This window comes from Cygnus atratus, chromosome 1, assembly GCF_013377495.2.
Source record: "Cygnus atratus isolate AKBS03 ecotype Queensland, Australia chromosome 1, CAtr_DNAZoo_HiC_assembly, whole genome shotgun sequence".
In the NCBI taxonomy this organism is placed as follows: domain Eukaryota; kingdom Metazoa; phylum Chordata; class Aves; order Anseriformes; family Anatidae; genus Cygnus; species Cygnus atratus.
The window spans coordinates 98,582,849-98,598,506 of NC_066362.1; the positions used below are offsets into that span (position 1 = coordinate 98,582,849).

At 35.7% G+C, this 15,658-nt stretch overlaps 1 protein-coding gene across 2 annotated transcripts in view; it reads left to right on the plus strand.

Annotated features, from left to right (window-relative positions):
- The window catches only part of STXBP5L (syntaxin binding protein 5L), a 196,651-nt gene that overhangs the window by 64,719 nt on the left and 116,274 nt on the right, over positions 1-15,658 (plus strand). For both annotated transcript variants that reach the window (XM_035540508.2, XM_035540509.2), the window contains exons 3-4: positions 7,908-7,989; positions 10,000-10,100. In XM_035540508.2, the coding sequence (XP_035396401.1) occupies positions 7,908-7,989; positions 10,000-10,100 (183 nt within the window). The remainder of the gene's footprint in view (positions 1-7,907; positions 7,990-9,999; positions 10,101-15,658) is intronic.

Here is a 15,658-nt window from a genome sequence, read left to right on the forward strand (position 1 = left end):
AAGTTTGTAATTACCTGAAAAAGAGGAGGTTCCCTGTAAATGCAAACTCTTAATGTTAATTGTTACTACCACAAGAAATAAAACCTCAAAACACAGAGCTTTTGGGGTGGCTGCCTAGCAACACAGAGCTGTTAAAGGCTCACAGCTAAATGGCTCCTTTTTTGAGGTGAGTTTAGGGCTAGGTCATTTCTGCTTTTACATATATATATATAAACACACACACACAAGTGGCTTGTATGAAATTATTTATCTACATGCTATTTGCAGAACGTTGGTAGAGTCATTGCCTCTGAATATCTGCTTTTCACAATTTGCTATTTGAGGTTTAGGATTGATTAAATTCAGTCACGTGGTGACTGTATTTGTATTCCGTTTCTGGAACAGATGATTCCTAAAGCGAGAAAGTTCTTTTGAAATAGTCTTACAAGGAGGTGAAAATATATGGCCCTATGAATGTTGATAATGCTTTTGGTATCTGCAGATATTTTCAGAAACAAAATAGCTTCTAAATTCTTAGGAATCAAAAAACCTGTGAATAGAGTTGATACAAATTTGTATTTCACTTGAATAAGCGATCACTTATATTTTCCGTATCATTCATCCAGCTATCCAACTGTAGTATATATAGAGACTTGCCATTACATGCAATCTATCTTAAAGTGGTTTAACCAGAAGTCAAAGGAGCCAGAAGCAAATCTTTCAGCCTTTATATGTAACTTATATTTAACTGCTCCTGTGATTTACTGTGCTATAATTTGTATCCATGAATGGAGAAATCTGTGTCAAGAAAGGTAAACAAGACAAAGGTCATTTTAGACCAAAAGCTCCTGAGTTTTGGTGCCAAAATGTTTTTTCCGTTTTTATAAAACACACCACATTTAGCATCCCAAGAAAGAAGCTAATCATAGCAGTATTTCAGCTTTTCTTTTCACGGGGGGAAAAAGAAGAGTTCTTTATTTAAGCAACTGGATGAACTCAACACATAATGAATTTCATTGTAAAAGTGCATACATCTACGTTAAAAAAAAAAAAAAAAAACACAAAAAAACCAAAAACACTGAGAATTATTCTTTGATGAAGCAGTTTGCAGTGAAACTACAGCAAATAAAGGGTCATGATTTGGGCCATGAGAGCTATGATTTGATTGCATGTCATTTTTAAGGAATTCAGTGAGTTCACTTACATGTAGTTTACAGAATGGGGCTTGGAAGGGAGGGTTCTTATTCTTTGCAAATTAAAGGAGAAGTCTTAAAAACTATAAACAGTATGATTTCCCAGTTTGCTAAGGTAATTAAGAGTTGTCACACAGAGGTACTTAAAAAAAAAAAACAAGAAGTATATTGAATTTAAGGAGTTATAAAACACCGTATGCTGTTGTATAAAACACATGAAAGAAATTGTATGAAAGAAATTGGTACCTAGATGATGTGTGGCTTTGTCTTCAATACTTTTAAGACAATGACAGAAGTTATAAAGCATACAGAAAAAAAAAATCATAAGAAATATTCAAGGTCTAACAAAACTATTGTGTGACATGAGAATAAAGGAGTTCAGGGGTTTGTATTTGTGTTTATGCAGAAGGTGGATAAGATACAGCCTGATCATTGTTTCAAAGCATCTACAGCAGGAAACTTCTGCTAGTAGAAAGTTATTTAATTTAGCTCAGAAAAACGTAAGAAGATCCAAAGGCTTTAAACTGAACCCAAGTGTATTGATTCTATATATAGCATTACATTCTTAATAGTGAGGATAACTAAACACTGGAGCAATACACTTCAGAAATCATGGATTCTGTGCTGTTTGAAATGTTTAAATGAAGATAGAATATCTCATGGAAAGAGAGAAAAACTCAGCTGGAAGCCCATTTGAAGTATAAAACCTAGGACTGTGTCATTTATTTTTACCAGAATTTGCACTATCATTAGTATACAGAGAAATAGTCTATATGAGATTTCCAGGGATTCCAAAAACTAACGGTAAAGCTAAATATTCCAGGAACTAAACTTATCTATGTCCAGCACTACAAATGATAGACTTTGATGTTAAGGCAAGGTGATATTTTCATAGTTGTTATCTTTTGACAAAATCTTTTATCTTGTTATTTTTGACAGATACAACTGACTAACCTAACTGGTTGTTTTAGTTGGTTAGAAGCTTGGTGGAATCATTTGACCATTTTATTCTTTCGTTATTTAGTTAAATACATTGGGCCTTTTTAAACTGATAAATCACTAAAATCAGGAGTAGGTCTTCTGCAAGAAAAATCTGTCCTATATTCAAATAACATGCTAAAGCAATTTTACAGTTGGTTTATGTAATGGAGTATCACCAGCCCACAAGCATCTGCTCTTAGGGTGCTACATATTCCTACTCAAACATGTACTAGTCAGTGCAAATCAGATGACAGGACATTCTTCAAACAGCAGTGCTACTTCAGCAGAACCCTACAATTCCTGATGCTTTAGAGGAGAGTCTGTAAAAGGGGATTGCCCTTTTATATGTGTCAAAAAAAAAAAAAAAAAGTCTATAAAGGCTAATTCAGACCATTGTTTCTGTAATTATAAGCCTTTACTTTAGTGTTCATTTCTGTACATAGATTGCTTTTATTCATGGAAGAAGTTCGTTAATTAGTCAAAAAAATGTTGGAGTTGCTTATTGACATAGATTGATGTCATTTTTTCTACTGACAAATTTTGGCTTTGGAAAAGGTGATGTAAGTAATGTATCAGTTTTTACTTAATATTGTGTATTTTTTTTTGTTAGTTATCATGCCTTGGTGTCAGGTCCTTTATCTTCAGCTCCTCTCCCTTGCAAGGAGAAATAAATCAGACTACAGTCCTTATTATTTCAAAAATATTTAACATGCAAACACTTGGATCTGACACTACTAGAGAATCACCCCATGTTAATGAAGAAAACCATGTCTTAGCTCTGGATGTTCTGGGCCTAAGAAATTAAATACCTGCTGCAGGTAACCCTAGTCTCAACTCCAGGAGTCAGTTCTAAATATCTACACTTTTGGTTCTCAGTGAACACGCAGGAGTTTCAAATCTTCGCATTCTGTTAGTACTAACTCTTTGAGAAGAGTGAGAGACACCAGATCTATATGTATCAAATATTAAAAATGTCATAGAATAAGAAAGTTGTGGGATGCTGACAGGATGTTCAGTCGTAGGTCATGCTTGTGAGGAGCTTTGCCCATTTGTACCTCTCATATGTTTGTAATCATGTGCTCTGACAGGTGTTTGAGATACAGTGAGTATGGATATGACATAAGAATATCATATAAATATTAATTAACTGGTCATTATACAAGTGATCAAAAGGATTTGTAGGGAGAGTTTGAATCAGGTTGTAATACTGAGAAATAGAAAATTTCTTCAACTTGTGATGGAATGTTGAAAGCGTTGAAAGTGTAAATTCTTCGTTAATAAGGTGCTATGCTGCCATGCAAGACTGCATGAAGCTGGATTCAAGTATTTAAAATTAGGCATCCAAACAACTGACTTTTGTTGTTGTTATTGGCAAAACAATAAGATTGGGAATAACTATCCTTATCTGGGGTATTAGTCAAAAAAATTAGAGGCTATAAGAATCTGTGCTTTTTTTTATTATTATTATTATTTTATTATTTGGGGACATTTTCATACTTTTTTTCAGACTTATGCTCTTCTGACCACTGAGAAACAAGGTTTTGCTGACTCTTCAGGTTCTCTTACTTGTATAGCTACAGGAGAAAGCTGAAGCAATGTAAACAGCGTAGTTCAGGGGAGATCATGTAATGCTTCTAACATGTAGAGTATGTTGAAATATTTTCTGAAAAGCTGTTGGATACATGTGAATACAAAACAAAATACCCTATTTCACACATACAGATCTTAAAACCAGAATTAAATGTTGTTATAACGTTATTACTGTCACACTTGATCCATGTAATTCTGATAGTACTTCTTTCACTCTGGATCCCAACAGACATCCAAAAGTTTTCATCTTTTTTCCCTTTTATGTATAAATTAGTATAAAATACGATAATCTGGCATGTCTGTGAAGGCCCCTGGAAGATCCAACGTACTGATAAGAGAGAAAAGATAGCGACTTTATATCAGAATGAGTATTCATGTATCTGAATTAGTCCTTCCTTTAAAAATCTTCAGAAATGTTCCACTCTCCCTGTTAGCAAAATCCTTATTTAATAATAAGGCAAAAGTAAAAGAATAAATTCAGTCCAAAGTCTGCTGTATGTCCTGATAGAGTATACTGGTATGAAAAGATTTGATGAGGTAAGGTTGTACTCTTCCATACTTGGCAGCAAAGCTCAAAATTTTCAGAAGATGGGATAAAGTGCCAAGAACAAGTGCCAAGTCATAATATCTCTTAAGCTCCTTCTTCTGGAAGGACTTCAGCACAGCTCCCAGAATGTTTGAAAACCACCATCAGTCAGTGATTATGCTGCTGCTATTTAAGCATCAGTCCTTACTTCAGGGCAATTGGCCAGACTGAAGCAGACGGCATAATTTCTCTCTCATTTTAGTAATTTGTGAAGTATTTCAGGGTGAACACTTAAGCAAATAAATGTGAATTATTGGAGAATGCTTTGTTTGTTTGGGATACGCTGAGTGAAATCATCTACTTTGTTAGGACACTTCCCAGAAAACTGATTTAGCATAATACTGATGCTGAAGGGTGATAGTTGCTTTATCACAGCAATACTAGCATAATTTTCATTAAGGACAACCATTAACTAGTGCCATGGATCTATATTGCATATAATACTTAAGTTAAATCATAGAAACATAGAATGATTTGGGTTGGAATGGACCTTGAAAATCATCTAGTTCCAACCCCCAATGAATGAAAGTTTCCAGTTGGTTTGAAATCCCCAGTGGAGTTGCTTGTTCTGTTGGTTGGTTTATTGATCTGTTGGTTGGTTTGTTCTGGCACTAGTATTGTTTCCTCTTGCCATACAACAAACAGTAGGGAACAATTTTAAAAATGAGTGCCACAGAGAATTCATTCAAAATGGACCAAGGGATTATTATAAACCTTCAGAATGTATTGTATACTACCATATAACCTTATTGGCCATTTAAATTTTTTTTTTAAATGGTGAAGAGTTTCATATTCTTTTATCAGTTGTGATTGTACTCAGGACTACAGTTTGGTAACGTTATAATCTAAAACTACCCTCTCTTAATTTACAGCCATCACCCCTTGTCCTATAACTCCATTCCTAGCTTTTCTGTAGGTCCCCTTTAGGTACTGGAAGGCCACTATAAGGTCTCCCTGGAGCCTTCTCCAGGCTGAACAATCCCAACTCTCTCAGCCTGTCTTCGTAGTAGAGGTCCTCCAGCCCGCTGATCATCCTTGTTACCCTCCCCTAGACCCACTCTAACAGGCCCATGTCCTTCTTGTTCTGTGGGGCTCCAGACCTGGATGCAGTACTCTAAGTGGGGCCTCATGAGGGCAGAACAGAGGGGGACAATCACCTCCCTCCACCTGCTGGCCATTCCTCTGTTGATGCAGCCCAGGATGCAGTTGGCCTTCTGGGCTACAAGCATGCTCATGTTGAGCTTTTCATCCACCAGAACCCTCAAGTCTTTCTCTGCAGGGCTGTTCTCAATGAGTTCTTCACCCAGTCTGTACTCATGTCAGGGATTGCTCCGACCCAGGTGCAGCAACTTGTACTTGGACATGTTGAACCTCATTAGGTTCACATGGGCCCAATTCTCAAGCTTGTCCCTTCTATTAACTGCACCACTCAGCTTGGTGTCATCAGTAAACTTGTTGAGGGTGCACTCAAACCCACTGTCTATGTCATTGATAAAGATATTCAACAGTACTGATCCCAAGACAGACTCCTGAGGGAAACCACTTGTCACTAGCCTCCGCCTGGACACGGAGCCATTGACCACCACTCGCTGGATGTGGCCTACAAGCCAATTCCTTATCCACTGAATGGTCCACCCTTCAAATCTGTTTCTCTCCAATTTGGAGACCAGGATGTCATCTGGGACCATGTCAAAGGCCTTGCAGAAGTCCAGGTAGATGACATCAGTCAGTCTTCCTTTGTCAACTGATGCAGTCACTCCATCTCAGAAGGCCACCAGACTCGTCAGGCACAATTTGCCCTTGGTGAAGCTATGCTGGCTGTCTCAGATCACCTCATTGTCCTGCATGTGTCTTGCCATTGCAGAAGGATCTGTTCCTTGATCTTCCCGGGCATAGAGGTGAGGCTCACTGGTCTGTAGTTCCCTGGGTCCTCCTTTCTATCCTTTTTAAAACAAGAAGTGATGTTTCCCTTTTTCCAGTCACCAGGGACCTCACCTGACTGCCAGGACTTTTCAAATATGGTGGAGAGAGGCTTGGCAACTCCATCAGCCAGTTCCCTCAGGACCCTGGGATGCCTCTCATCGGGCCCCATGGACTTGTACGTGTTTAGTTTCATCAGGTGGTCTCGAACCTGCTCTTTGTTTACAGTGGAAGGGACTTTGCTCCCCCAGCCCTCATCTACAGGGTCAGGGACTCAAGAGATGTGGGCAGCCTGACTGGCAGTGAAGGCTGAGGCAAAGGACTTGTTGAGTACCTCAGCCTTCTCCGTGTCTGTTGTTACCAGTTGTCCCTTCTTGTTTATCAGAGGGGGCACACTCTCCTTGGCCTTTCTCTTCTGGCCAACATACCTATAGAATCCCTTCTTGTTATTCTTTGCACCCCTTACCAAGCTCAGTTCCATCTGTGCCTTGGCTTTCCTGATCCCATCCCTGCACATTCAGACAGCATCCCTGTGCTCTCCCAGGCCACTTGGCCCTGCTTCCACTGCCTGTGCATTTCCTTCTTGTGCCTCAGTTTGACCTTGCTCAGCTGTCCTGGTTTTCTGCCCTCCCTGCTCGCTTTCTTACACAAGGGGATGGAGAGTTCTTGTGCTCCAAGGAAAACATCCAAAAGAGTTGCCAGCTCTGTTCAGCTCCTTTGTCCCTAAGAACAGTGTTCCAAGGGATCTTGTCCGCTAGATCTTCAAATATGGAGGTGTTTCACCTGTTCCACACAGCAATGTTGTTAATAATATCATATTTCATATTCCTCTCTCCTTTTGTTTTACTTATTGTTTTTGGTAATTTTCTAGATCATTAGTTTCACATTAAACTCTCTGACTCAGATGAGAAAGGCCATTATCTAAGTTAGGGAGATTGCAATTTAGTGTGCAGGGAGAAAGATCCAAAGAGAACAGGTAGAAATCTACATTTGTGATATATCTGGACAATTGGATGTTTCTACAAAGCAGTGCATCAGTGTTAATTCTGAGTGAACTAGGTGGATTGCCACCGGGGTTTCATTCAGGCTAAGAATTGGTCTCGGTAATGTAGTTCAGAGCTAGACCTAGGTACCTCTGTGTGGCACTGCATTGTACTGTGTTGATGAGATAGAGAGCAATAGTTTCATGTGAGCTTTTATGTAAGCATGAAATGACTCACTCTAAAAAGCCTTTTCTCATATTTAAAAAAGAAAGCCTGCTATAGAACTGTACAGACCTTAGTCCTAAATCATTAATTTTGTAATGTTTTTGTAAGTACAAAAATCCAATACATTCATGTGTTATATGAATGAATAATAAGTAAAGAGAAACTTAAGAGGTATCCTGTTGAATTTTTTGTGTTAATTCATGCATTTTATTTCACAGGGAAAAAAAGCAGGCAAGTACAAATCACTCACAGTTGCACATGTTTCAGGCTGATGGTGTTGATACTTTAATTAGAACAGTGGGAAGTCAGCATGAATTCTTTCGTTTTACAGAAAGCAAGAAGAATTGAGGTTAATTAAAGGTTAATTAGAGATTAATTGATCATTATTTTTTTTTCCCCCTCTTCTGGTGATGACAGAAATGTTATAATCCTTGACTTTAATGGCAACAGATTGGGCAGGCCTGGTGTTGATTGCTACTGCCAACATGAAAGTGGTGCTGCAGTTTTGCAGCTCCAGTTCTTAATCAATGAGGTAAGTATACGTTTACTTGGATTCTTCTGCAAACATTTAGTTGAATAAGGCAATTGGTGTATTATAATTGAGTGATACAACTTTTCTCATTGACAACTATTGCCAACAAGTAAGTGGCATACATCCAGAGAACATTAATCGTGCAGACTTTTAGAAGACTATTTACGGGACTGCATGCTGGGAAAAGCATAATGTTAATATACATCAATATAAAGTACTGAGCAAAAGCTAGTCAGTACTTGAATGTGTGCAGGTAGATGTAAAATCCTTTCAATTACTGAATATGCTGCATGGTTCTGTTTCAAACAGAAGTTAAAAAATGAGTTACATGTTTTTGTGGAAAGATATTGGTGGTGATTGGCTAAAAGCTCAATAGTTGCAGATAAGCTACTACTTGCAGCAAAGAAGAGCAATTGCAAGGATTATCAAAATCAAGTTCAGATGACATACAGAAACAGTGAGAGGTTATAACTTGCTATGTGCAGAATGTCTCTGGAGAAGGTAATAGGAAAGAAAACTTTATGGAGCATATAAATTTGCTCAGCTGATTTTTTTCAGAAACTCATAACTCTGCCAAATTATGAGCTAGTATTAGTTCAGTTTTCATACATTTTCTTCCCTATCGTACGAAAATGCTTTTGACAGTTTCACATCCTTTTTCTAAGCCTGGAGATACCAGAGCTTCTCAATTAAAGAGTTTCATGTTTGGGTGGTTTTGATTGTTTTTAAACCTGGGAAATATTTATTTTTTTCTGAACATGTTGGGAAAAAATGCCTGAACTGCTGAAACTAAGGGATGTGGACTGAAATAATCAGTCCAAATAAATTATTTAGAGGAAGGTAAAAATAGAGAAACCAGAATCAGCTGGTCATTCATAACTAGTAAAAGCCCTAATACACAGGGTTAATTTGATTTCTGTGGTGGAGATTCTGTCTCTGAGGTTGGTCCAACTTCTCTGGGAGATGAGCATTAAAACATAGATTACATTGTATTAGAGAAATTTTACCTTCATAAATTGCATTTGCATATGTCAACGTTGAAAAGAACAGTTGCTGGGAATCAGAGGGAAATTTGAAATGCAAGAAAAGAACTTTATCTCCATCAGACCGTCATAGTTGGTACAAACTGATCTTTAATTTACCTCCTCACCCTTCCCCAGGATAAAGTACTGTCTTCCATTTTAGCAGTATCTAGTTCCTCTGTGCCATAGGAGCATGTAGGGACTGATCCTTGTACCAGGCCTAATTTGAGCTGTAAGTTTAGTAAACCACTGCAGCAGCAGTAAAGAGCTTCCTCAACAGTCTGTTTTCACATGGCATCGCTGTTCCATGATAAGGAGAAAGATAAAAGGAAGGAAGAAGAATAAGTTTATTTCCAGCTGTCCCAACAGATGGAAGTCAGACATTGGATGACATCCGTTTCTTTGGGAACAGAAACAGACTTCAGAATATTTCTAATCTGTGACAAAGAAACCATCCTTTTGTCTACATCTCTTAGTTCTTCCTTGGTCCTCTCCCCCTCCTATCTGTCTTTACTTTTTTATCTGCATCTTTTCACAGTTCTAGCTTTGAGTTTCATGTTGTCTTGATATTACTACTAAACTGTGCTTGGCACTGGCAGTTGTTTGTGTGTCTGCTAAACTCTTTTTCCTGTAGTTATATCCTTCATACTTACCTTTTCAAGTGCTGGCTGTCCTTTTCTTTAATCTCTATGCTTGTGTGGGAATACATGAGAGTTCTCATGTATAACCTTGGTACAAAGCTTTATTCTCCATTTTAAACTGATGGAGCTTTAATTTAACTTTGGCTGATCTTGTAATAATTGAAGTATTTACAATTACCAAATTTATTCCAACTGAGTGTTGTTTATGGTGGAATCTATTTTTCTAGAAGAAAGCAACCATTTCTTATAAACTGTACAGTTTCCTACAGATAGATGATTGACAGTGAGGATGACTTAAGAATCCACGGAAGTGTGACATGTTGTGCCATATTTTGTGTCTGCTCTAGGGTGCTTTGGTCAGTGCAAGTGCAGATGATACACTTCATTTGTGGAATCTCAGACAGAAACGACCAGCTATCCTACATTCTCTGAAATTTAACAGAGAACGGTAAGACTATATAACGCAAAATAAAAGTTTCATTTTAAAAAAAAAAAAACACTATATTTTGAGATTTCTGATAATACATGTCTGTTAGTTTGTCTTTCTAAAGGAGTATATAATTGTCTTGATTTTTTTTCTTCCATTGTTTGAATCTTTTTTTCACAAAACAAAAATTTTACTTTTTTTGCAGCCTTCTCAGAACTAAAAAAATAGTAGCTGCTTTTTGTCACAGTGTTTTTCATTTAACCGTCTATTTGCGTGAACAGTGGTGTAGTTGTGGTTTTAAAGACTAGACACAGGCACTGTGATCCTTTAGGCTGATCTGTTGCTGGGCACTAGCCAGAGGACCTCAACTGGCTGTATCAGAGAAATAGTTCTCTCTACCTTAAAAGGATTTTATTCTTGTAGAATACTGGAAATTAAGCAGAAGTAAATTGTGAATTTATAAAACTATGTAAATGTCAGATGAATCAGAGTCTGCCTTTCTAAATTTTACTTTATCAGTACCAAATTATAAAAACCCTGCTGAAAATAGATTAAATGAGTAGTTGTTATTTTCAAACAAAGTGAGAAGCTGAGCACTTTAATCTGTATTTAGTCATTCAAGTAAAGCCTGCTACAATATCATGGAGGCTAAATGCTACATTTGAATTAATATTACGAAAAAGTTTTGTGTTTCTGTTACAAAATTAAGTCAGCAGTCAGAAGAATAAGGTTCAGTGCATAAATGCAGCGGTTATTTTTTGTGGGTTATTCTGTACTTCATCTTTGGGATTAATTTTTTTTTTAATTTGAATATGTAGCTATAATGCATAGTATGGTTCTGACAGTGACATTGTAGCTCTCTTATTCTATATGTTCAGTATTTCTTGAGGTGCAGCAGCTTTTTTAGATATGTATTTACTTGTGCAGTGGTGCAAGATATCAGTACTTCATCATGGCTGTGAATTAACAGGTTTGGCTGCAGCAAATCTAAAAATTGTTATGGAAATAGACTTTTCCTTTGTTTATTACTCAAATACATTTAGTGTTTGCACTTAAATGTCATTAAATTGCAGATTTTGTTGTGGGAAGTATTACATAAAAGAAAATATACATCCAGATTCCCAAGAGTTTATAATCTACAGGAGAAGCATATCAAGTGGTTTGGATCTGGGTGAGGGAGGATAACAGAAATTATATGTACCTTTGCTACCTGCTTCTGGACAGTAAGCCATCATCTTATATACAATGAAATATTTGAGTGTTGGTATTCTCACCAGGTACATAAATAATACACAATTTGTTTTCGATAAATCTACATTTTATATTCAAGTCTATCGTTGTCTGGTTCTTCCACCCAGCAACCTTCCATCCAAACTAAAGAATCAGTACTTAGAAGAGTTCAGTGTCTGTTCACCTGTTTGCCTGTCTTTACTCTTCAGAGAGACTAGCATAGTATATTGGTCAGAACTTTATCAGAATTTCTTGATAAAATAAGCACACACATTTGGGCTGTGCTAAGACCAAAACCTTTGTCATTACATTTACCTAAACTTTATTTTGTTTCTGACAACCTAAAACACTGGACAAAATATTTGGACGCAAGTTATTTGGGATACTGGAAAGCTTCGTATAAAACTAAATTTTGTGGAATGGCATTTTTGAACTGAGGTTAAAAAGGATCTGGGGATATAGTTATTTGTAACAAATGCATAGCTTGCTATATTTCCTTTTATTAAAGTCCAGTCAGTTGTGAGTGGGGAAAAAAAAAGATAAGTTATTTTATGCATATTTTAAGTAACTGGTACAATCGCTGCCATTTAAATCATTTTTTATTAGTACATCGAAGCTATGAGGCAAGTATCCTGTTATACTGATATGTAACAGTGTCAAATAAGTAAGTTCAGTTTTAAATCTAAAAAGAGTTCTCAATTTCTTTCAATGAAGAAATTACTTTGTAGGCAGTTCTTTTCATCTGAGGGTTCTGTTACACTTCCATAAGTTTTTAGTTTTCTGTGTTCAAGCACTTGACTCCAGGATGAAACTTCTTCAGTTTTATTATATTTTCTTTTAACGTATATATCAATTAGTTTTAATTAATATTAATTGATTTTAATCTAACTTGATTTTTCAATTTTCTAAGCTTGATTACGCATTTGATATGTAAAATTCAACATAAGCCTCTGAGCAAGCATCAAAAAAAGTTATGCTAAAATGCTTATTAACCCTCTCATTGGAACATTTCTCTGTATATATGCCTTATGGAGTTAAGTCTAAAAGAAAGCTTCCATGTTGTGTTTTTTTGTTGTTGTTGTTTTTGTTTTTTTCTTAATATATTTTTTGGGTTAGAGCACAGAAGATATGAATTGTGTGATGCTCAGAGAAATATCAAATTATGATTGTGTTAGCTATAAGAAATTTGTGGCAAAATGGATGTAAGGGGAATTTGGGAGGCTGACGAAGCAGGAAGATCAAAATTGATTTTCTTCAGGAAACTCAAAGGTCTGTCTTCAAAAATTAATGTCTTCTTAACTGTTGGAACATTATTTTTTTTTCATCTTCTTCTCTTGCAGGGAAGGCTAAAGGGGGGCAAGATTCATACAAAAGAGAGAAAAATTCTTTATTTTGTCTTGTTTAAAGTTTGTAACCTAATGAATGAGCTGATTTTTACATTTTTTGTTTTGTTTTTTTAAGAGGGAAGAAATGTTAGTTGGCAAAGAACAGGTTTTAAAATACTAATGCATATTTTCAGAAAACAGTAGGATATCAAAAAAGGCCATACAGGGAAGTTTTAGACAGTCAAAAGGTAGTTCTTGCTGGAACTAGTCACTTATAATTTCCCAGATTTGTGTATCTTACCGTGGCTCCAACATACTTGTCCAGATGTTTAAATGCATTGGGCCTTGTGATTTCTCACCGGATTCATGGGGCCCTGGAGAGCTTACAGATATGACAGAGTCTGAATAAAGGCTATATATTTATATATACTTTATAAGGCTATACTTTATAAAAGTTTCTGTCAGATCTTGTTCTCTAGTTGTTGGCTTCTATGACAAAAGGAAAAAAAAATAAATCCACAGTTAGTCCCCTGTAATATTCATATAGAGAGAGGTCTTGTAAAAGAGTGTTATTTATCTGTGCATGAAATAGTGGAACATAGACATGAGGGGAGGGGATGGCAAAGGAAAGTACTGATATTTCTGTATAGCATAACTCCATTTCTAAAATCCCAGAAATATAAGAAAATCAGGCTTCTGTATGTATGCATAACTAGTGGACTTCTTTGTCAGGGGCTAGGAAAACAATGATATTTAACCCAAAGAAAGAGAATACTTTTTTTTTTTTCTTAGTTATCTTTCTTACTATACCAACAAAATAAAAAACAGTTAAATCTGAAATGAGCAAAAACTGTGATGGAGAAAAATGATATATATGTCTTGCTTGGGAATGTAACTTTCTTGGGCCAAAGAACTGACTTTTTCACCCCCTTACTTACACAAGCATGTAACAAATTCCTGATGATACAGCATGTAATAATTTGAGGATATTGGATATTAAACTGCATCCTTGAAATAGTCTAGGAACTATTAGCTTTAGAGAGATTAGTCATTCAAGTCATAGAATTTAGCATCTATATGAAAACGGTAATGACTAATAAAGTGAGAAAATCTTGCAGTGTGCATTATTGATGCATAAAGGTAATGCACTTATTTATATACTATTGTTTAACTTTAAAGAAAAAACATCAGAAGTATGATGTCTCTTCAAATTTTTAACATGAAATAACACTAAATATCAAGCAAAAAAAATAATAGTAATTTTAGATTTAGACATCTCTTGCAGGACCAAACAGTTATTCAGATGTAGTTTACCTGTAAGAATGAAAAATATTGCTGCTTCAAGTTTTATAACTTGCATGTTTCTCCACTGAGGAATTATAAAAATGGTAATTTTATTTGTATAGTGTTTTTGTCTCCTGATATGCTGTTTGTTTCAGATTTTTCTTTCTGAACAATTGACAGATTTCATGAATTGGTGCAGTATAATGCACTTTTACTTAAAATACTAGTATCTGCTTATGATCAGGAAGATCATTGTATTATCTCAGAATCTTGATTAATTTGACTTAAATTAATTAGGTTTCATGTAGAATCATTTTATTCTGAGTTTTTAAAATATTTGATGCATGAACTGTACAGCTGTTTAGATTCTGCTAGATGGATGAATGCTACTTAAATCTTTGGCCATTAGTCAGTGTAACTTCTTCTATTGCACCAGTCTTCATATTGCTGAATTGTTTAATTTGTAATTTGTTTCTGTTTACTGACATTTAAGATCGAAGGACATCAGACAAAAATCTGCTCTTAGTAGTGTTTATGTATATGTGCAACTACTTGAGTCAAATTTCCTCAAGTATATAATATATATTCCCTCTCTCCCTTCACTGAAAGTCAAAAACGTTTGTTCTTTTTTCAGGTGTTGGTAACATAGATGTAAAGAGAAAAGACTTATGAAATACAAACACAAATCCTGTTTGCAAATAGATTTGCAGCCAACTGGTTGTCTTTTGTTGACCATGTAGCATTCAGTATTGAAACACTTAATAGTGTATGAATAATACTTCAGTAATAAAATGTAATTTTGTAGCTATTAAGTCACAGTTTGTAAACTCTCCCCAATTTTTTTTTCTCCCTTCTGAACTGTTGGTAAACTGTTTTGCCAATTGTGAGGGATTTATTATGTGGTATGTTCTTTGTGACAAGCAACCTCCAAGAATATTGTAGGACTGCTCAAATAATTCAGGGATATGTTGATGCAAAATTAACACTATTTACTTGTCTCTGATAATTCACTGCTCCTTTACTAAGTGTCTTTTTGGATCAAGTGTGGAAGGAACACTGAAGAATGAGGCATAATAATAAACTGATATTTTTGTTCTGCAGTGTAATCTCCCGGACTTTATAGCATTTGGTATGTTTTTGTCTTGTATCAACATACAACATTGTCATATTAAATTCCTCTTGCTATAGTTGGAATGTAATACAAAACATTAAGAACCTTCAAATAAATATAAATATAAGCAATATGTTTCAGTAGTCAGCCCCATACCAAGAAGTGTAATGATAAAGCTGTTACTCAAAGACATGCTTGACTATAGCATATGGTTGATAATACATGATTTGCTGTACTGTGTACAAATAGGAAGCACAAGTAAAGCTTCTTAACCTCTGGAAACGCTCCATAAGACTCTTTTCAAAACTCTTGAAGGATAACATTATGTTGATATTCCTTAGATTAGTCCCTCCTTTTTCTTTTGATATCATAGGAGATGCCAGATTTCTCTTCAGTGGACATTTTAGGCAAAACAAATAACTGCTACTGGAAATAGATAACTGTCTAGCTGCTGTAAAGAACATTAGGTGTAAGCTAAACTACCAAAACCTATAATACACTTTTTAAAAAAAAAATATAGATCAGAGCAGACTTCAGCAAGTATGGTTTTGAATATACAGCAGTTTATATGCATAGATTAGTGCAACTGGGATGGCAGTAGTCATAGTCTAAAAAAAAAAAATTGTGAA